Raw genomic sequence first — 22,376 nt, forward strand, 5'->3', positions numbered from 1 at the left:
AGCTTGCTTCTTTTCATGGTGAGCTACTCCACCCTCTGAACCAAGGAAAAGTCTGAATGCATCAGGCTAAAATAATAGTGATAGATTTATTGCCAGCAGGATGAAATTGAGCATTACTGAGCCAAGATAAGAGATATGAAAGACACCTGTTGAGGCTGCATAAGGTTTCTTGTTAATATTTAATATCAAAAAATCAAAACCGTCTTATCTGGATGTTTAAACTTCAAAGACTAGAATGAAGCCTCTAATCCTCCCTCCCCCCCCCCAAAAAAAAAAGTAGGGGAAAAGAAACTTTATAAGAGTTGTGAAAATCACCAAAGGAGTTGTATGTTGCCTTCTCTGGAAATATGAGAGCTAAGATAGACTCACCTCTCTAACTTTTTTCATATCTGTTACCATGGATTTCTTAACATAAGTGAACAAATAAGCATTCTTTGTTTACTCATGATAAGGATTGAGTTCATTCAGGGAAGTGTTGGGAAGGGAAGAGAAGCACATAATTGAATAAGAAACACTTAAATTACACATTTTGGGTCTCTTGCTTATCTTACCACAATGCTAACCACATAGTAAAGGCACAATTTCTTAAAATGAGTAAGAATGTCACAAAAATGAGCACTATTTTATGATGCTACCTATGTGAGGTGCCTGAGACCAGACAAATTCATGGAGACAAAGTACCAGGACCTGGAGGAAGACAGGAATGGGGAGTTAGGGTTTAAGGGGAATAGTTTCTGTTTGGGATGATGAAAAAGTTCTGGGGATGGATGGTAATAATGGCTGCACAAAAATGTGAATGTACTTAATGCAACTGAATTATGCAAGGTTAAACACGTAAAAACCATTTAAACAATGATTAAATGGTAAATTTTACATTTTGTATATTCTATCACAGTTTTTAAAATTTTTAAATGAATAAAAATTTTAAAATAAAATACAAGCAGTGAGAATTTGCTAGATAAGGATTGTGAACTGTGATCTCGGGAGGCTGTGACCACCTCTTTATAGAAGCAGCTGGATCCTGGGCCTCTGGTGTGTGGGAGGCCCACAAAGGAGAAGTGCTGGCATGGTGGAGGGGGGTGGGCTGCCTCTCTGTAGATGGTAGCAGCCGCCTCTCCCACTTGAAGACAGTGCATTTTCTAGTATAGACTTGTTTCATGTGAGTAATGTTGCAATCTGGGTAAAGTACCCTTCTCAGGACTTAGTGTCCATTTCTGCAAACTAAAGTAATGAGACTAAGTGACACATGGCCTCTACCAGCTATATGATTTCATAGTTCTAAGTTATCCTTTAACTTCTTTTTCTCAAACAGTTCCAACATAAGTACAATGAAGAAAACACTGGTTAGCTAACACTGTTCTGTTCTGAACATTTAAGTGCCGTCGTCTTTTCAAAGGAACAGCGATCCAAAGATGAACATGCCAGTTTCATAAAGCTAATGTGAGTGTAGACTATGGAGGAGACACCACTTACAACTTCTAATTATAGCACAGAATCACTGTGACTTTTTTTTTTTTTTTTGAAAGGGCTTTCTTTTTTAGTGTTTTAATTTCAGCACAGTTAACATACAGTGTTATATTAGTTTCAGGTGTACAGTGTGGTGACTCAAGAATTCCATAAGAACCCCACTGCTCATCACAAGTACACTCCTTAGTCCCCATCACTTACTTCCTTTTTAACACCATACCAAAAAATAAATTCAAAATGGATTAAAGACCTAAATATAAGACCTGAAAAGACGATAAAAATCTTAGTGGAGAACACAGGTAGTCCTGTCTCTGACACCATCTGTAGCAACATAAAGTATTTCTAGACAGGTTTCCTGAGGCAAAGGAAATAAAAGCAAAAATATCAGGACTACCTCAAAATAAAAAGCTGCTGCACAGTGAAGTAAACAGTCAACAAAACTAAAAGTCAAGCAACTGAATGGGAGAGGGTATTTGCAAATGACACAATTGATAAAGGGTGAGTATCCAAAATATATAAAGATCGTTTTTAGTTTTTTAAAGCAATTATACTGCTGAGTCATTTTTGAATGTTGAAAAAATACACTCATTGGAAATCAAGTTATATAGTAACATTTAACTATTCTCCTTTTCCGTAATCAGTTGGGTGATAAAAAGCAGCCTGATTACTTCTCAACAGGGAAGGATGAGGCTATGAACCAAGACACGTTTTATAACCAACCTCCACTATTTAGAAGCAATAAGGAACATTCAGGATTGTTTACCTAACCTGTAGTTCCTCTATTCAAATTAATTCATTCCATTCAGTTATTCAAAGCACTGTTTAAAGAGTTCTAAGATTTCTTAAAACAGTTAAGAACAATTCGCACCATTTCAAAAGAATCAACTGTGTATTATAAACTGTGTGTATAAAATGGTTCCAGTGGGTGCAGTTTTAAAGGAGGTTTTCAAATGTCTGGGTTTTGCTTGAATGATGCCAAATAATCAGTCTGATTGAGCAATTCACTCTTTAATCTGTGGATTTGGTAATTAATAAAGTTGATATACCAAAAAGCTTAAAGCACTTGAGTATAAGTGGACTAAGTGACCCTTGAGAATAAAATGGTATGAAAACTAGAAATCATCCCAAAAAGGGATAAAGAAAGGACTAAAATTAGAGTAACAAAGTAGAACACATCCCGCCATAGAATAACATACCAACAGTATTCCAATTGAATTGTCTTCATTAGATTTTTATTTTTAAGATTTTTCTTTTTTAAATACATAGATTGGATTCCTAAGTCATATTTCAAGGATGCATATAGGGAAACCAATAATGCTTCAAATACATAAAACCACAAGAACAGATTTCATTGAAAATTACAATGGCAAAATAATATACAAAGATACATAAAATCTTTACTAAATAAAACCTGATACAGTACTTCCTAATATAAGAAAATGGATTATGAACTAGTTTATAGTACATAAAAAAGTTCCTAAAGTAAAACAAAACTTAGAAACTCTGTCTACACACATTGCCCTTTGCCTTTGATGACTATTTTCCCCTCTATCTGGACGTCCTCTTTCCATATACCTATTGCCTTTTGCTGTTCCCTACATCTTCTCAACGATGTTCCTCCTCCTGGATGGTGACCTATTCCCTATAAAGTCTCTTCAAAACAACACTGCCATCATAAAACTCCCATTGCTATCAAGTCTCATCTTGACTGGCTCTTCCAGAAAAGGTAATAAGGTAATACACAGTAGTTCCAAGCGATAATAGGCCTTCTGTTATCTGATTAGGTATATAAGGGAGATGGCTACTTCCTCATGTTAGAAGGGATCCGACTGGATAGGATTAACGGCCTATATAAATGGTCCTATATAAACCAGAACTAACAGCTGTCCCCAGGCACAATGAAGGGGTACCAGACACTTGTTAAAATGTAAACAAAACCCAGCACAGAGTAGATCTGAACAAACTTTTCCACTAAGATAATGCCCCCAACTTGGAGACCACCAGCCCCTACCAGTTTTCAAGTGATGACAAGCGGTGTGTGCATCCACATAAAGAGCCAGCATTGCCAATGGACTAAGTAAACCACATGCTTCTCAAATACAGGGATGACTACTCCTCAAATGTAAATAGTTGCCGATGTGATTAACAAAATCCAATACATTCAAAGAAGGTACTGAATTCATAATTAGTTTATCACTGAATATTTTCTCAGCTAATACACAGTAAATACAAAACCAGTCAAATGAGGAATCCTTGAAAATTCTGCCATTGTATAAAGTATCTCCATTCCAACAAAAGTGTCAGGAATCAGCAGCCTAAGGGTTCTATACTGAACTCTCCAGACAAGATTTGAGGTTCGTGGGTTCCGGCGCCTTAGTAAGTATGTACATAGGCTGACTTTCTTTCACGGTGAAGAATGACAAAAATACATGCATAATAGTAAGATTTACTGATCTGCATAAAAGGATTGATTTTTCACTGAAAGTAATAAAATCTGAGGTAACAAAAGGAAAATAAATAAATATATACAAATACACTAAAATCCATACAAAAACATATTGATTTATCGGGTCTCCTCCACAGATTTACTAATCGACACAAAATATACTGAAATGCTCCCTTAGCATGCACTGCCTGTAATCACCATCAGCTAAATGAGCTCACACGGCTCTTTTGTACCTGCTTTCCCACCTCTACTCTGTAAAGAGTTCCAGGTACATTAGCAAAGTGATCCTTCTTTAAAAATAATAACAGATGAGGAAGGAGAGTAAATGTGAACTCATCAGGCAAATCTAAGGCAGGTTGATTGCCTGATCCTCCTTGAATTTGGGGATCTTCTTAAACTCGCTTTGCTTTTTGAAGAAAAGTTGGGCCAGGATATGGTCGGCTGTGGCCTGGAGATAATCATCCATGTCAAGGGTTTGCAACTGGCAGGGGAAACGAAAACAAGATGTATCAGCACCAAAGTCCTCAGATCCCTACAAAGATCCTACAGCTGTCAAGGCACTTGCCAGACAGCAGGGTACTTGGCTGTGTGACTTGACAGCCTTATGAATTCCTGTGAATGGTCACCTGGTATGCCTGCCTTCCCTCGAGCTCACCTTCTCATGCAATTGATCACTAGAGGTGCTGAGGCACCTGAAACTCTTTGGAAGGGCATCTATCCTACTGAGGGTAGTTCTCTTTGATGAGGGAAGACCCTCCGTCTTCCTGTGAGTGGGGACTAGTAACAAAAGGGCTTCTCCTAGCTCCATACCCAGCAGAGCAAACCTCGTTGCCTGCCAGGTAACTCGTCGTCCTACTCCACAGCCAGACACAGGCCGCTCTCCGCTTGTCTGACTGGCCGTCCAGGTGGCTGGGGCTGACCCTGTCCTTGTTCCCTGTCTCTCTCACTCTCCTTCCTCTCTTTCTCAGTCAGCCTCTCTCAATTGGTCCCTCTGGATCCGTCTCACTGTGTGTTTCTGTCTGTCTCTATGTCTAGGTATGTGTTTTTCCCAACTGGTTGGCAACTCGGGAGTCGGGAGAAAATGTGACCTATTAGATCCCTTTATAACCAAATGAGATTATTATTTGATTCTTCTCTTCACACATAGGTTCTGCTAGTTCATTCATGCATTCATTCAGCTCATGTTTACTAGGGCCTCCTGTGGTCCAGGCACATTTGCTTCGCAGGATATTCCATACATCATGGGCACTCAGCAACCTCTACAACTGGCTTATATTCATTCACCTGGTCTCCAGTGCTGAAGGCAAGAAGGAAAAGAAAATCCTCATCACATGCGCTCCTAATGTAATGTTGGGTTCCGACAGGGAAAAATACCACATCTCCAATGTAAACGTTAAACTCCATGGCACCCTGAGTATTGATAATGCCCACCTAAAGGGGGGGAGGGGAACAATGGTGAAGTTAAGCAAATAAAACCAAATATTCATTAAGGAGAAGTATTAATGAAGAACAGATGAATAAAAACATACAGTTATAAAAGGACTTTTTTAGTGAGGGTAAAGCCACACAGAAGTCAAAAGATACTCTAAACATTCCTCAAAATGCATTAGTGAGTTCAATACTGTGGAATATCTTGCAAAAAGAGCATCAATCACTATGTTCTAATTAAGGGTTATAAATTCTACAATTAGGCAGAAAGCCTACATTTCGGTGTTTTACTGTCCTCGTGCCCTCCTTTCTGCTTACTCAGGAAAATTCAGCCTTCCAGGACTGCAGCATCCTAACAGTCTTCCTTAAAAGGATCAGAGATGAAACGTGCACAAATGCACGCTCATGAGCACACAAGCAAACCAAAAATAAAATCTGATCCTTGAAATATAATTTGTGAGAGATCATAATGCCCTTTTCCATTGCATTAAAGCCTTCACCTCTCAAAACATAAAACAAGACTTTCGCTATGTATGACATAACCAGCGCAATTCAGTCTGGTTTGGTTCTTCCTGTTGGAAAGGTACAGACAAATACAAGCTAGACATCCATTTGACCTGTGTAAGCCATTGGAGAGTTCCCCAGGGAGTCCCGGGAAAGTCCGGAAGAACTATGGTCAAGTCACTACCATAATATGGCTTTTCTTCAGTTTGGCTTTTTTTATGATCATCCAAACCAAGATTCTCTTCAGAGTCCCCAGTTTCATCAAGACCAGCATACATCAGAAGGATCCTGCAGAAATGGGGATACGTGGCCTTCCTACCGCTGCCGCTCCACACTTCCCCAGCCATCCCACTCACATTACTCTGAGAGGCAAAGGGCTACTTCATATTCCCCAAAGGGCAGCACAGTAAACCTTGCAATACCTAAACATGTGAAACTCTGAAACTGTAAAATGTTTCAAACCCTTCACTGTAAGTGATCACTTCTTTATCATTTCTGATGCATTCTTAGCCTCTTCTCATGCTAACATCAAAGTGAGAAGCTATCTAGCATGGCCTGTCTTCTGTGGATCCTGTACCCCCAAAGCCATTAGCACCAAATCTTTAAATGTTACCAACATCTGAACCAAAACAAAAACCTCCTGTTTCCTTCTTTCTACATTAAAAAAGAACATTCAAGGGACACCTGGGTGGCTCTGTGGTTGAGCATCTGCCTTTGGCTCAGGGTGTGATCCCGGGGTCCTGGGGTCTAGTCCCACATCGGGCTCACCACAGGGAGCCTGCCTCTCCCTCTGCCTGTGTCTCTGCCTCTCTCTGTGTCTCATAAATAAATAAATCCTTAAAACAATAAAAAGGAAAGTTCAAAAAGCTGTTCCTGGAGAAATTACCTTTGCGCATCCACTTATTACGTATCCCATTTCATTTGCATTAAAATGAAAATGTGGCTGTCGTAATCCATTGTTATAAATTCTGAGTGTACTCAAAGTGAGGGCATTTTGATGCTTGAAAAAGGGGGGAAAAAGTAAATCCAGTTATTCAGCAAACACTCGACTCCGCAACTTAACCATTTATATAATCCTAATTATAACTTTTCTGCAGCCCTCCCTGAGAACATGTAATTTTTTATATCCCTTATTTTTATGATGTCTCTTTTTCCTTACAACAATCTTGTAGGGTTGGTACTATTATTCCCCCTCTTTTTTGCAGGGGATGAAATTGAAATGTAGACTGGCTGAGTAATTTACTTAGGGTCGGACAGTGGTAGTAGCCCTAGGACTTGACTCAGGGAATTTGATGCCACCATTGTACTCTGTTGCAATGCAGCCAGTTGAACATTTAAAAACAAATGAAAGAGAAGTCTCACAAGCATCCAGTCTTCTCATTAATGTAACTACCCATGCCAAGAAGTAAAGCTCCCACATCCACAGAGGCCTCAATTAATAGTTTCCATTAATCAAGTAACATTTGACTAGATTTTTCCTTTTCCTTTTTTCCAAAAGAAGGCTGAATCCAATCTAAATCTCATATTTCATCCATCTTAATGATCGTTAATTTTTTTTCTCAGGGCTCCTGGTGGCTCAGCTAAGCATCCATATTTGGGTCAGGTCATGATCCTGGGGTCCTGGGATGGAGCCCCGAGGTGGGCTCCCTGCTGAGTGGGGAGTCTGCTTCCCCCTCTCCCTCTGCCCCTCCCTGCCCCCCCCCCACCCCCACTCATGCTCTCTCTTGAGCACTCTGTCTCAAATAAATAAAATATTTACAGATTTTTTTTTCTCAATTACCTGATTCAGGAATTCACTAAAAATTTTTTCAAGGTTGCTTAGTTCACTTGCATTTTTCCAATATTGTGCCAGTTGTATTACTCCTCCTGGAAACTGATATTCTTTTGAACCTGAGTCAGAGAAAGTTTAAAAAACAAGATAAAATACTTCAAAATGGTAGTACAAAAGGAGAGCCAAATGTAGTCCCACTAAGGTACATAAGCTCTTCTGTAGTTATAGGAAACGTGTGTAGGAACCACTGCCACCACATCCTATGTGCCCCTAAGACACTGATCTGAGACGGTCAGATCAATGTCCTACCTTCCAAGCTCTCCTGCAATTTCTAACATAGAGTGACCTCTTTCAGACAGACCTGAGAGTCATCCTACAGGTCAATCTGTACCTCACTCTCAAGCCAGTCCACTAAGTCCCATCAGTCCTACCTCTTAAATTCTCCTGCTTCATAATAATTATCTCCCTCTCAAAACTGCCACGTTGCAGGCCACCACCACCATCCCTCACTTGAGGGACTTCAGGAGCCCCTAACTCATCTCCTTGCCTCTCATCTGTCCTCTTCCAATCCACAATTCAGCTAGATTAGCCATCACTTCAAAACACTAACACTAACACGAAAAGATACCTGCACCCCCATATTCACCACAGCATTATTTACAACGGCTAAGATATGGAAACAACCTGAGTGTCCATCAGTCGATGAGTGGATAAAGAGAACGTGACATATACATAGAGTGGAATATTATCTAGTCAGAAGAAAGAATGAGGTCTTGCCATTTGGGACAATACGGATGAACCTTAAGGCATTATGCTAATGGAAATAAGTCAGAGAAAGTCAAATACCATATGATCTCACTTATTTGTGGAATCTACGAACAAAAAACAAGCTCATAGATACAGACAACAGATTGGTGGCTCCTAGAGAGAGAGTAAGGTAGCTGCAGAGTGGGTGAAAGGAGTCAAAAGGTACAAACTTCTAGTTACGAGATAGTTAAGTCATGGGGATATACTTCATATGGCCGTTATAGTTAATAATACTGTATTGCATAGTTGAAAGTTGCTAAGATCTTAAAAGTTCTCATTACAAGAAAAAAAATTATGTAACTGTGTGTGGCGATGGACATTAAGTGTAGTGGATCATTTCACAATAATAATGGATCATTATGTTGAATGCCTAAAATTAATGTTTTCTTGTCAAGTAACTTCAAAATAAACAAAATAATTTTTAAAAATAAATACAACACCTAATTTAAAATTTCAAACTTGGGCAGCTCAGCGGTTTAGCACCACCTTCATTCAGCCCAGGCCCTGATCCTGGAGACCCGGGATTGAGTCCACGTCGGGCTCCCTGCATGGAGCCTGCTTCTCCTTCTGCTGTGTCTCTCCCTCTCCCTCTCTTTCTCTCTCTGTATGTGTGTGTGTGTCTCATGAATAAATAAATAAAATCTTTAAAAAAGTTTTTCAAACTTAATTTAAAATCGATTTAAAATCCCTTAATTGCTCTTCCTTCCCATCAAAGTAAAGTATAAATTCATTAGCACAGCTTCCAATACCTGCATTCCTAGACCCTTCTCTCTCATCAGCCTTTTTTCCCAAGGCACCTCTAGCTCCAACGCACACCCGTCACCCTTTGAAATCCTCTACAACATTCTCTTTTGCTTCTCTTCCTTTCCTCTCATTTCCTACTCTGTAGAGAAATGTATTTTTTCAAACTCCTCCTGATTGTGACCCGCTATTAAAAAAAAAAAAAAAAGAGGGCAGCCCCGGTGGCTCAGCGGTTTAGTGCCTGCCTTCAGCCCAGGGTGTGATCCTGGGAACCCGGGATCAAGTCCCACATCAGGCTTCCTTCATGGAGCCTGCTTCTCCCTCTGCCTGCATCTCTGCCTCTCTCTGTGTCTATCATGAATAAATAAAATTTTTAAAAATCAAAAATTAAAAAAAAAAGCTTACATCCCAATCCAATACACCTATATAATCATATACATAAACACTTAACTAAAAAGGTTTCATAGAATAACGTACTATACCTTTAAGGTCATAAAAATATCTCCACACAAGACTGTCTGGAGACTGTACATAACTGGGATTTATAACCAATTCTGCCAAGTTGGGAGGAAGGTTGACCCCCTGATCCTCTTGTTGCTTCTGGAACGTTCTAATGAAATTAATTCCACCTTCAGGCTGAAACACAGAAGAAATTGTATAAGGTAGGGGCAGCCCCGGTGGCTCAGCAGTTTAGCTCCGCCTACAGCCCAGCGCATGATCCTAGAGACCCTGGATTGAGTCCCACGTCAGGCTCCTTGCATGGGGCCTGCTTCTCCCTCTACCTGTGCCTCTGGCTCTCTCTCTCCTCTCTGTGTATTCTCATGAATAAATAAATAAAATCTTTTTTAAAACATTGTATAAGGTATTTGTGAGAAATTCTGCAAATTTTCATAATAGAAGGGTAGGTGGCTGAGGACAGGATAGCGTTGAACCAGTGTGCTTTTCAGTGGCCTAGTCAAAGGGCTGACTGACCTCAATCAGCCTAAGGCTTGTGATATTTATGACAATCCTCCAAGTTCTCGATGCATTTTGGCTTTAAATGTGTTGATGTTTTATAATCCTCATAACTCCTACAAAAGGATACACTGGTTCTCATATTTACCAATATTCTCCTAATGACTCATTTTTTTCCTATTCTCCCTTTAACATTAGACCAGGATCTGCTGCAACATAAATCTCACCCCCCACACACACCCAAATAAATTTCTAAATTTATCACAGAACTCCTTCCAGTTGCCACACCCGGGCCATCACCAATTCTTCTGATCACCCATTTGTATTGTCAGCATCCGTATCTGGCCCTCTCCGACTGCGCCCAGCCCTATGAGCAGTCAGTCCCTCCATGATAACAGAAGTATTTAGAGAACAAGAGTAGCTTTCCTTCAGGAAAACAATGAGCTTCTCTACATTAGATTAGAAAAACAGAATTACATCATCTGTAGCAACCTTCTCCCTGAATGAGCTTAAGGCTTTTCAGAGACGTAAATTATAGTAATTGTTATTAACTCTATCAAAACTTTTTGATATAATTCACTATAGTTTGTATTCACTTTTTGATATAATTCACTAAGTTTCCTGTGGAAATCCTTCATAAAGGAAAGTAAAAGCTAAGTCAATTTCAACAAGTTTTATATCTTTAGCAGGAACACAGGTTATGTTCTTGAGTTCATTACCCAACTCTTACCCTACTAATTGCTACCCTAGAAACACAAATACTCATGCTTTCTTTGTGCCTATGTAATGCACACCCTCAAGGAGGGATTTGTTTTCAGCAGTGGTACAGACCTTAAGTGACCTGGAAGCAATGTCTTCAGGTACAGAAAAAAAATACATCATCAACGTCCAGGGTCTGAAGTTCATCATGTGTGGAAAAGAAGAGCAAGAAAAAGCAGTCTTCATTTCCCACATTCTTTATCCAGTGTAGAGTATTTTTAGGGAAGAAGATCACTTGGCCGGCTGTTACATTGTACGTGGTAACTTCACCACCATTAGCCACCACCCCAATCCATGCTGTGCCCTGAAACATAAACAGAAAACATATTTTACACCACTTAAGAGTAATGTTTCTCAAACTTTTTTCACCACCTCTCTTATAAGGTACCAATTTAGTTTTTTTTTTTTTTTTTTTTTTTTTTTCACTAATCACCACCCTATGAAATTTTAACACTACAGATGTGAGGATCCCTGGGTGGCTCAGCAGTTTAAGCGTCTGCTTTCCCCCTGGGGCGTGATCCCGGAGTCCTGGGATTGAATCCTGCATCGGGCTCCCTGCATGGAGCCTGCTTCTCCCTCTGCCTGTGTCTCTGCCTCTCTCGCTCTCTCTCTCTCTCCTCTCTCTCTCTCATGAATAAATAAAATATTTTTTAAAAAAGAAGTCTTTGTTGTGTCTACACAGGCATGTACAACTCAGTTCCAGATGGGTATTAAAGATCCAGGGGAGGGCAGCCCTGTTGGCTTAGTGGTTTAGCGCCACCTTCAGCCCAGGGCCTGATCCTGGAGTCCCAGGATCGAGTCCCACATCGGGCTCCCTGAGTGGAGCCTGCTTCTCCCTCTGCCTGTGTCTCTGTGCCTCTCTCTCTCTCTCTCTCTCTCTCTCTTTGTCTCTCATGAATAAATAAATAAAATCTAAAAAAAAAAAAAAAAGATCCAGGGGAAAGGTAAACTTCTAAAGAGCTCTCTCCAAGTCCGCAGGCAGAGAACAGCAATAAAGTGTGTATCCATCTCAGGGGACCAACTACTCCAAATGCCCAGCAGAGACAGCACAGTAGCCAGCGGGGTAGGCACTGCAGGGCCATGCACACTGGCCACCCCAGATGCCCACTCCTCTTGAGTCCACTCCTTCCAAGGCTTTCCTGAAGACACTCAGAAACAAAAGCGCCCTCCATGGGTGAATATGCAGGAGAGGGGCTTCCTTCACATTCTATTGGCTGGTTCCTTACCATGTGAGTGAGAGATCCTACAATTTTCCTGGGATCTAAACAATATTCTAGCCCACATGTATTTCCTTTACAGTTGAATTTTTTTATATTTTTGTAATTAAGATATAATTGACTCACATTATATTAGTTTCAGGTGTACAACATAGAGATTTGATCCTTGTACATATCATGAAATGATCACCACCAGTCTAGTTTTAACATCCACTTGCCTCATTAGAATTTTTTCTTATGACGGGAACTTTTAAGATCTACTCAGCAATTTTCAAATTTATAATACGGTATTATTAACTAAAGTCACCATGCTGTATATTATATTGCATGATATATTCATTTTGTTAACTGGAAGTCGTAACTTTTGACCATCTTCTAGCCCACACTTAGAAGTTCAGATTATAAACTGTCTGGACTTCCAGAACAGCTCCCCAGACTAAGCTGGATTCCAGGCCTTTTATCTACTGGAACATGCTCCAGACTAATTTCCCAACCTTGGGGTCTGTTTTTAAGGGTCCCCTTCTACTTACCTGCCTTTCTTTCCTCCTACTACCCTGCCACTACTCAGCCAGAGCCATGGAAACTAACCTTTTAGAGACTTTTTTTCCCCCAAAAGATTTATTTATTTATTTTAGGAGACGGGGAGGGGCCCAGGAAGAGGGACAGAGAATCCCAAGCAGACACTGAGCGTGGAGTCTGACACAGGCCTCAATCTCTCAACCCCGAGATCGTGATGTCAGCTGAAACCAAGAAGTCAGAGACTTAAACGACTGTGCCACCCAGATGCCCTGAGACTATCCTCTTTTACATATTTTATATACGTGGTAAAAGACAAAATGTCAGAAAACATCGACTTTGTCCCAGTGCAGCCAACAACTACAGTTTACCTTTAGAAAAGTGAATCTTTCTGAGCCTCCATTCTCTCCTAAGAATAAGAAGTGTTTGGTCTCAGATAGATGAAACTCTAATCTCTCTTCCTATTGAAAATTCTAAAACTGAATGAATTGCTTTAAAAAAAGGAGTTTTAGTAACACAACAGAAATATGTCACATGACACTGACTGATCTCTTAACAAGATCATGGGGGCAAGACCAAACTCTGAAAGTGCCATGAGCGCTTAGTTACTGCTCCTCCCCTAGTATGTGGAATACAGAAGGTAACAACAAATACTTTTTAGGGATCCCTGAGTGGCGCAGCGGTTTAGTGCCTGCCTTTGGCCCAGGGCGCGATCCTGGAGATCCGGGATCGAATCCCACGTCAGGCTCCCGGTGCATGGAGCCTGCTTCTCCCTCTGCCTGTGTGTCTGCCTCTCTCTCTCTCACTATGTGCCTATCATAAAAAATAAATAAATAAATAAATAAATAAATAATAAATAAATAAATAAATAAATAAACAAATACTTTTTAGAATTAATGAATTATTTGAAATTCAAGTGGAAAATGCTCATATCACCTCCAGCTCTCTTTCACGTGACTCCCAAAAATTCTAAAAAGTCTGAACCACAAAAGGGCATCCAATTGCCCTGGTCTTAGGGACTCCACAGGCTGAACACCAGCAAATTGCTTTTTATCCTTAGAAGAAAGCTGCCATTTCTTTGATCACTGGATCAGAGCTACGAGTTTCAGCTTTGGCTCAAAGGATGGAACATTAATCTTATTTTAACAATAGCGAGTGAAAAATGATTTCATACTGAAGAAAGAAGTTCAAAGTGATGCCAAGATTAATTACAACAAACAGGTTACCGCTTCAGGGCACTGCTAACTAATCTAATTGAACACACCGCCAAAGCCTGGGTGTTGCCCATCACTTATTTGAGTAGGTTTTGCAACAACTAAAATAATAGCTGGAGGACACATAGCATAAACACTGAGGCGCAGAACACAGGCCAACTGGTTATACCTGTACAAGGTAGCCATGCTCATTAGCATTGAAGTGCCAGTGAGGGGCCCGGAGGCCATTGCTTTTTATTCTCAGGGTCCCCAGAGTCATCTGTGATCTCTGACTGTTCAAGCTGCTGCCAAAGGCCTCTTCTTCAATGCTGAGATACTCTTTGACGTCATTCCTGTACCGGGCCCACTGGATTGCACCACCGGGGAATTCAAACACCTGAAAAGTCACAGGCAAGCGACCGTCAACATATGCAAGCCACCTGAAGGACATGAGGCCACTGGGCCTGCAGAGTAAGTGGGAGGCAAGACAGAAAAGGCTGTGGTGAGGAGTGAAGACTAGCGTCCCAGAAGAGGAAGGATGGGTCTGCTAGACTCCAGGAATGACAGTAGTAGTAGCCCCCGGGCTTTCAGTCCAGCCCATGACAGACGTGAAAGGAACACCTGTCCTGACAAGAGAATAGAGAGCTTTGCATTTGTCTATCCACAGTCCTCCCCTTTAACTGGACGCAGAGCTGGCTATGAGAGACAATCTCTGCCTGGGGCCAACAGGAATCCAGCCCTTCCTTCTCCCAATGGCTCACCTCCCTTCCTCTCGATGGCCAACAGTTGGCTCCTTGTCATGAGGAGAGAACAAAGCTTAGTACACACGCAATGGAAACTTTGTTTTGAAATCACTGTTACAATAGATGATTCTTTTTCCTTTTTTTTTTTTTTTTTTTTTTTTTTGATGATTCTTTTTCCTAAATGTGTGATTCATACCTTGGATTTAGGCAAATGATTAAGAAACTGGAATTTTGGATCAACAGCCTTTTGCACCAGGGGAACCGTTGTTTGCAGAGGCCCAGCTTGGAGTTCTAGATGGACTTGTGAATGTGGCTGAGAGTTCTGAAGATAAACCAAGGAAAGTATCAGCACTCCTACTGCTGTAGTGACGGTGCACGCCAAGAGACACACCAGGAAAATGCGCATCAGTGACCACTGCCTCTTCTTCTCCTAAGAGAAATTATGAAGCCATTATTTTCTATTCTTGATGCGTTAAAAATATGGCCTCCTTTCTCAATTTGGCTTATATTTTCTTTTACTTAAAAAATGCATTTGTCGAATAAATATACTCAGTAAGATAATACTGTGTAAATATGAGTATAAATAAATACAAACATACACACAAACATATCCCATACACTTCACTGACACCCAAATAAATAAGGAAAAAAATGAACCTATGAAACGCTGAAGCACAGAATAAATTACTAGAAAATGATGTAGCCAGTTCAGTTTGATTATAAAATGCATTCCAGTGCAGCTAATTAGTCCCTATTTACCAACCTCTTCACCTGAAAATTAAAGAAGTTATAAAGACTATATTCTAAGAACTTCTTAGTTCCAGAATGTACATAAGCACTTCCATGTATAGGTAATAAGCACGGGGAAAGTAACATAACTAGCATGACAGGTCCACATATTTTTTTGTTACTATTTCTTGGTTTCACATTACAAATACATGAGCTAAGAGTTTATGAGACAGAAAGCAAATCAAGAAATGCTCAGAGCAGGAGATGCTACCTTTCTAAAGAGAATCACCTATGGAAAGCTGGTCTAAAAGGGTTCCTTCCCTGAGCTCTGCATAAAGGGTTAGGGGGAGCTCATCTCAAGGAGTAAACTTCCACCTTACCATTCTGTAGGTGGTGTTCATCTTCCCCATAGATGAAGCATTCTGGGCAGAATCTTCTTGCATTTCAAATGCTGAGTTGTCCATTTGCAAAAAGAAGCAATCAATTCACTGAAAATGAAAAAGGGGGGAAAGCGTAGCTTTAGCTGATGAGGAGATCCCTGAGAAGTGAAGAATGATAACCCCTAAGTAACAGAGTACTTATATAGAGCTGAAAGTTAAGGAAACAAAATAAGGAAGCTACAACCTTGGTTTAAAAAAAAAAAAAAACACAAAAAAAAAACCCCTAGAAAGAATTGCCAAATTAGAGACCAATAAAACACTTCCGTTGGTCCTCAACTCTTTGCCAACTGATGACGAATACACAGATAATAACAACTGATACTGATTTCCTTCTCCACTGTATGCCAGGCATGGTACTAATCACATACATATGTGACTGATTGCTTACAGCAATCCTATCACGTACTCTGAGTCTTGCCATTTTGTGGATGAGGAAACCAAGACATGGAGGTACAGTAACTGCCCAGCTGATATTAGCATCAGAGCAAAGTGCTGCCTATCAGAAGATTTTTCATGACACAGGTTCTCTGCAGAGTTTCATGGTGGGTGCTTAGTTTAGTACAATCTATTTTCATCCAAATCGGTCTTGCCGCTAAACAATGGACTGATTTTCCATGTGCTTTCTTGAAGAATTATGTTCCCTGAAATTTAAGTCTTCATTCAAAATTCCCTTGCATCATATTTCTTGGTGACAAATGGTGGCCTGAGTCATCTAAAAGCCACTCCTATAATCCATAAAGTAGTCATCCATCCTTTTCTGCTTTCTATCTTCTTATCTGTCTTCCTTCAGTGAACATAGGTGAATGCGAACTATACTCCAGACTGTCTGCTACTCCTGTGCAATCTCATGAGGCCTGAATAGCTTCTAGTAGGAGATATGGAAAGGAAACCACTACCAAAGACTGTGCTGTGTAATGACACAAGCATGCATGATGCCCTGTGAGGACAGAGAAGACAGGGATTGCATCAGAGATGAGACTTCTCTGGAATCATTTTTTTGAGCTGAGTCTTTGAGTCCCAACACAGCTTCAGGAGGTAGGCACGGTTAGTCAGTTGCGTTCTATTTCCCATCTCTGGCTTGTCTATAAGCAGTTCCTGAACATAATGATAGAAATGTACACCCTATCTGGGTTGGGCAGCTCAGGTGCCAACAAAGATGCAGGTTATCACTATGCTGAAGTGAGGAAGAGCTGACACTGTGGCCTTCCTATCATATTTCATCAAGTCTAAGATGCAGCAGTGCGTCACACCAGTGTAGCCTTTCTCAACAAGACCTGGAATTTCAATGAATGTTACTGATTTTGAGGTCATAAAATATTTGAATTGTTTATCTGTGGGGCCAGTAAAGTGACATCATCTTGTTATCAGGGTACCATAAAATACGATGTTTTTCCTGTTTGATTTTCCCTGTGCATTTGTTAACTGGAATGAATTCCACACCTTAACATTTCTGAAAATGGGACATGTTTTATAATGAAAGGTCTCTAAGACTGAATGAAAGCATGCTATTTTTCCTTGGTCTTATCAGCTAATGGTACTATATGAATCTCCAATGCAAGTTTTACACAATGTTGTATTTTGCCATTTTTCTTTCTCAGAAGTACGAAAACGTAATCCTCTGTCACCAGCATTATCTGGGAGCTACATTTAGCATTTATTTAAATGGCAAGACAAGCAAATCATCATCCAGACTATATGAAAACTCACTTCAGCACTAAATCAAAGCATGCTGCAGCCAGATGAGGTCCTCTCGATCTTTGTGGATAAGAAAACAGAGGGCGGGCCCTGGGTGGTGTAGTTGGTTAAACGTCAGACTCTGGGTTTTGACTCAGGTTGTGATCTCAGAGTTATAATCTCAGGGTCATGGGATCAAGCCTTGTGTCAGGCTCCACATGGAGTCGGCTTGGGATTCTCTCCCCCTCTCCCTATGCCCTTCCTGCTCATGCTTGCACTCTCTCTAAAATAAATAAATACATCGAGAAAGAAAGAAAAAGAAAGAAAGAAAAAAAGAAGGAAGGAAGGAAGGAAGGAAGGAAGGAAGGAAGGAAGGAAGGAAGGAAGGAAGGAAGGAAGGAAGAGAGAGAAGAAAGAAAGAAAGAAAGAAAGAAAGAAAGAAAGAGAGAGAGAGAGAGAAGAAAGAAAGAAAGAAAGAAAGAAAGAAAGAAAGAAAGAAAGAAAGAAAGAAAGAAAGAAAGAAAGAAAGAGAAAGAAAAAAAACAGGGCCCAAAGAGGCTAAGTATTTTTCCCAAAATAACACAGTAAGTCACTGGCAGAGCCAAACAAATGTCCAGCTCTTTCACTTTCTGCCAGAGATTTTCCCATTTCCATTTGCTGCCAGAAAACTTCATGTCTCTGATGTACGTGTAAATAGTTCAAGATGAATTGAAGCAAAAACAGCTGAAAGGAATATTATCAAAATAATTTTAAGACATATGAATGTAACTGAGTTGCAGCCCAAAGGCCACTCAGTAGGGGGTAGCTAGCCATTCCCATCACCCTCAGGAGTCCAGTAGTTTCTACTAGACCAGAAATGCTTGGCAGGCTGGGAAGGAAGTAGGTGGGGCTGCTCACTGAACCAGAGTCTACAAGCAAGTAGCCAAATCACCAAGTCAGTGCCAGGCACATATAGAGAGTAGAACACTGGTAACCCCATTTTTCAAACACTCCATTTTCGTAACACACCTAATCACACATGTAACCACCTTTTTTAAGAGTTTATTTATTTGTGAGAGACACAGAGAGTGAGGTAGAGACCAGGCAGAGGGAGAAGCAGGGAGCCCGACATGGGACTCGATCCTGGGTCTCCAGGGTCACACCCTGGGCTGAAGGCAGACGCTCAACCCCTGAGCCACCCAGGGGCCCCTAATTATCACTTTTAAACAAGAGCCACACTACTTCTACTTTGCGGCCAGAGACAGACATGGGTTAATGCCACAAAATTGGGAAGAACAATTAACAAATGCATGCCAAACACTTTGGTTTGGATGTCAGAATGTTCAAGCTACTGCACCTCCAAACAGAAACACCTGAAAATATTCCCTAAAGTTCACTTACACTGTCAAATGGAATAACTGCGCAATTGAAACATAATTAGAAGATACGAACATTTGTTATTCACCAGTGGCCCCAAAATATTCAACCGCCATAGGGCACAGCACTGAGTAGTCAGAACAGAAGTAGCTAGTTGGCGTGGCCGCTAGATGAACGCGAACTAGATGAACATCAGTCCTGTCCAGAGTACAACCAGGGCACCATGTTAGAGTCGAGTGGTTAATGTGCAAATTCTGGAGCCAGACCACAGAGGTTTGAACCCTAACTCTGCACTTATTAGCTGTGTGACCAGGGGCAAGCTATCCACCCTCCCTGGGCTTCAAGTTCTTTAATTATACGATGGGACTAACGCAGTTGCCTTCATAGAAGCCTGACAGGATTGAACTAGTTAATATATATAAAGCATTTAGCTGGGCAGACCAGGTGGCCCAGCAGTTTAGCACCACCTTCTGCCGGAGCATGATCCTGGGGTCCCAGGTTCGAGTCCCACATCGGGCTTCCCTACAGGGAGCCTGCTTCTCCCTCTGCCTGTGTCTCTCTCTGTCTTTGGGTCTCTCATGAATAAATACATTAAAAAATCAAATAAATAAGGCATTTAGCATAGTGCCTGTACACAGTAAATGCCCAATTAATGTTCGCCTGGCTCCTTTTTATTATTACTATTATTATTTATGTATTTATTTTTTGTATGTGTGTATATATATATATATATATATATATATATATATTTATCGGAGTTCGATTTGCCAACGTATAGTACAACACCCAGTGTTCATCCCATCAAGTCCCCCCCTCTGGCTCCTTTGTAATAAATGCAAGTAGACTTGCTATAATATCTATATATTTTTTTTAGCTTTTAAAAAAAATTTAAATTAGCCAACATACATTATATCATTAGTTTCAGACATAATACCTATATTTTAATACAGTATAAGGACCCTTGAGTTCATGAACCCTCTATGACCTTCCACAATAATTCAAAGTACTACATCCTTATCTGTTACCTTTTTTTCTTAAGATTTTATTTATTTATTCATGAGAGTCACACAGAGAGAGAGAGAGAGAGGCAGAGACACAGGCCGAGGGAAAAGCAGGCCCCATGCAGGGAGCCCAATATGGGACTCGATCCCAGGACCCTAGGATCACGCCCTGGGCTGAAGGCGGTGCTAAACTACTGAGCCACCCAGGGGTCCCCTAATCTTTCTCTTTTAATCCCTTCATCATCTTCTAATCTACCTTCCCACATTTAATATTACTATTATTTTTTAGTATTATTTAAACCATGGTCGCTTTAATCCCCAAAATACAAAGTGCTGGGAAGAGAGTGGGAATCTTTAATATCTATCAGTAACCATCAGATATCTGACAAAAATCTGTTTTTTTTTTTTTAAGATTGTAGTTATTTATTCATGAGAGAGAGAGAGAGAGAGAGGCAGGGACACAGGCAGAGAGAGAAGCAGGCTCCATGCAGGGAGCCTGACGTGGGACTCGACCCTGGGACCCCAGGATCACGCCCTGAGCTGAAGGCAGACGCTAAATCGCTGAGCCACCCAGGAATCCCCCAAAATCTATTTTTTTTTATGTAAGAAATAGAAATCATCATTAGAATACCACAGTAATAATTGCTGCAGGCAAGATCCCTCAAAAGTACTAAAATTATGGGTCAAAAACACTGAAAACAGCATGTATATTCTTAAAAGGTAGCTCTCAAACATTTGATAATTACACAAAGGTCAGGGGGGCGGGTTCCAAGTGCAGGATCCTGGAAAGTGCCATCCTAGCCAAGTGAATAGAGTCAGCATCACGTGTGACACATCCTGACATCACACAACCTCTGCTATGATGTACGGAGGGCAGATGACCTCTGTCTCTGGAGCCTTCCAACAAGGCAGGACTCTCAGTCTAATCATGACAAAACATGAAACAAACCCAGACTGAGTAACACTTTCAAAAGTGGCAAGGTCATAAAAGGCAATGAAAAGACAAGAACTGTCACAAATTACAAGAGACTAAGGAAACATGACAACTAAAGGGATTGGATCCTGGAACAGAAAAATGACACTATGGGGAGAAACAAGTGAAATCTGAATAAGATCTGTAGTTTAGTTACTCGTATTGCGCCAGATTTTGAAAATTGTTCTATGGTTATAAAGACGTTAATATAAGAAGAAGCTGGGATAAAGCCACTCGGAGTATCTGCAATTCCAAGGTCTAAAGTCTATGATTATCTTAAAATAAAAAGTAAAAAAGAAGAGCAAAAATGAAGGAAGGAAGGAAGAAAAGAGGGAGGGTGAGCAGAAGAGGGGAAAGAAGAAGGAGGAGGGAAGAAGGAAGAGAGAGGGAAAGAAGGAAAATCCTGAAAAATAACTGATGGGGGAACAGGGCTAGCTGAGGGAAAAGCACAGCTGATATCCCACAGACGACCCGTCCCCCCCAAGGTGGGATACATGTGACATTCTTCAGGAAGTTTCTAATTGTCTTAATGTTGGGGCCTAGAGGGAAAAGCAATCTTTACCTTGACAATGGCAAGGCCTCCAGTATCTTGTAGGTCCTCCTTAGCATATGAAAATCCTTTTGAAATCTTCCTTTTCCTCTTTGCCTCCCGCCCCCCCCCCCCAATGTCTCATGAATAAATAAATAAAATCTTAAAAAAAAAAAAGAAGAAAGAAAGAAAGAAAGAAAGAAGAAAGAAAGAAATCTTCCTTTTGCTCACCTCCCCCAACTCCTGGGTATATAGCCATCCCCCCCACCCCACCCCGACCCTGGGGCAGTCCTGTCCCCCTGCTTTAATAAAACCACCATTTTGCACCAAAGCCGTCTCTAGGACTTCTTGGTCGTCGGCTCCAGACCTCACCTATATTCCAAAACTTCATCAATAACCATTACCCCCTTCTGGGGCACATGAATAATTTCTATGTCCCAACATCCTTAACAGCTAGATGCAGCCACATAACTGAGTTGTAGTCAATGACCTACGAGCAGAAGTGCTCTATGCCATTTCCGAGCTAAGACTTAAAAAAAAAGAGGGTGAGCCCCCACCTTGCCCCTCTGCCTTTCACAGCCGGATGCAGAGATGCCCCCTGGGATGGCACAGCCACCAGACGAAAGGAGTCTAAGTCCCCAGTTCACTGTGTAGACAAAACCACCTGCCAACCAAGAACTCCCATTTTAAACTCCTGCATAAACAAAATATCAAGTTTTTTTCTGTTATACCAGGATACATCTGGGCAGTTTATTTTTTACCACAAACGAAGACAAATACATTTATACCCTCTCTAGCCCTTATTTTTTACTAAGGTTTGCTGCCAGAATTTTTTTTTTTTAATGTTTCTCTCCATCACAAGCACTAGGAGCATACTAACAATAAATCTGGCAAAAGTGCTAAATGATGCTGATTGCAATATCTATCAAACAGGGGTGCCTGGGCAGCTCAGTCAGTTGGGTGTTCAACTCTTGACTTCAGATCAGGTCATGGTCTCTCTGCTGTGAGACCTTGCCCTGCGTCAGGCTCTATGCTGGGTAGGAGTTGGCCTGGGAGCCTCTCTCTCTCCCTCCCCTCAGCCCCTCTCCTCTCTCTCTCTCTCAAAAAATCTACAAAGGGGCAAACTGA

General features: G+C 40.9%; 1 protein-coding gene across 1 annotated transcript in view; it reads right to left on the reverse strand.

The window, feature by feature from the left end:
* Nucleotides 1-2,689: 2,689 nt before the first annotated feature.
* Nucleotides 2,690-22,376, reverse strand: part of LOC112644092 (uncharacterized) — a 31,928-nt gene continuing 12,241 nt past the window's right edge. The window contains exons 3-11 of the mRNA XM_049112573.1: nucleotides 15,656-15,763; nucleotides 14,743-14,976; nucleotides 13,994-14,200; nucleotides 10,950-11,181; nucleotides 9,647-9,800; nucleotides 7,626-7,735; nucleotides 6,732-6,845; nucleotides 5,198-5,344; nucleotides 2,690-4,394 (exon numbers count right to left, since the gene is read on the reverse strand). Of these exons, the coding sequence (XP_048968530.1) occupies nucleotides 4,260-4,394; nucleotides 5,198-5,344; nucleotides 6,732-6,845; nucleotides 7,626-7,735; nucleotides 9,647-9,800; nucleotides 10,950-11,072 (783 nt within the window). The 5' untranslated portion in view covers nucleotides 11,073-11,181; nucleotides 13,994-14,200; nucleotides 14,743-14,976; nucleotides 15,656-15,763 and the 3' untranslated portion in view covers nucleotides 2,690-4,259. The remainder of the gene's footprint in view (nucleotides 4,395-5,197; nucleotides 5,345-6,731; nucleotides 6,846-7,625; nucleotides 7,736-9,646; nucleotides 9,801-10,949; nucleotides 11,182-13,993; nucleotides 14,201-14,742; nucleotides 14,977-15,655; nucleotides 15,764-22,376) is intronic.

Source organism: Canis lupus, chromosome 1, assembly GCF_003254725.2.
Source record: "Canis lupus dingo isolate Sandy chromosome 1, ASM325472v2, whole genome shotgun sequence".
Classification (NCBI taxonomy): Eukaryota; Metazoa; Chordata; class Mammalia; order Carnivora; family Canidae; genus Canis; species Canis lupus.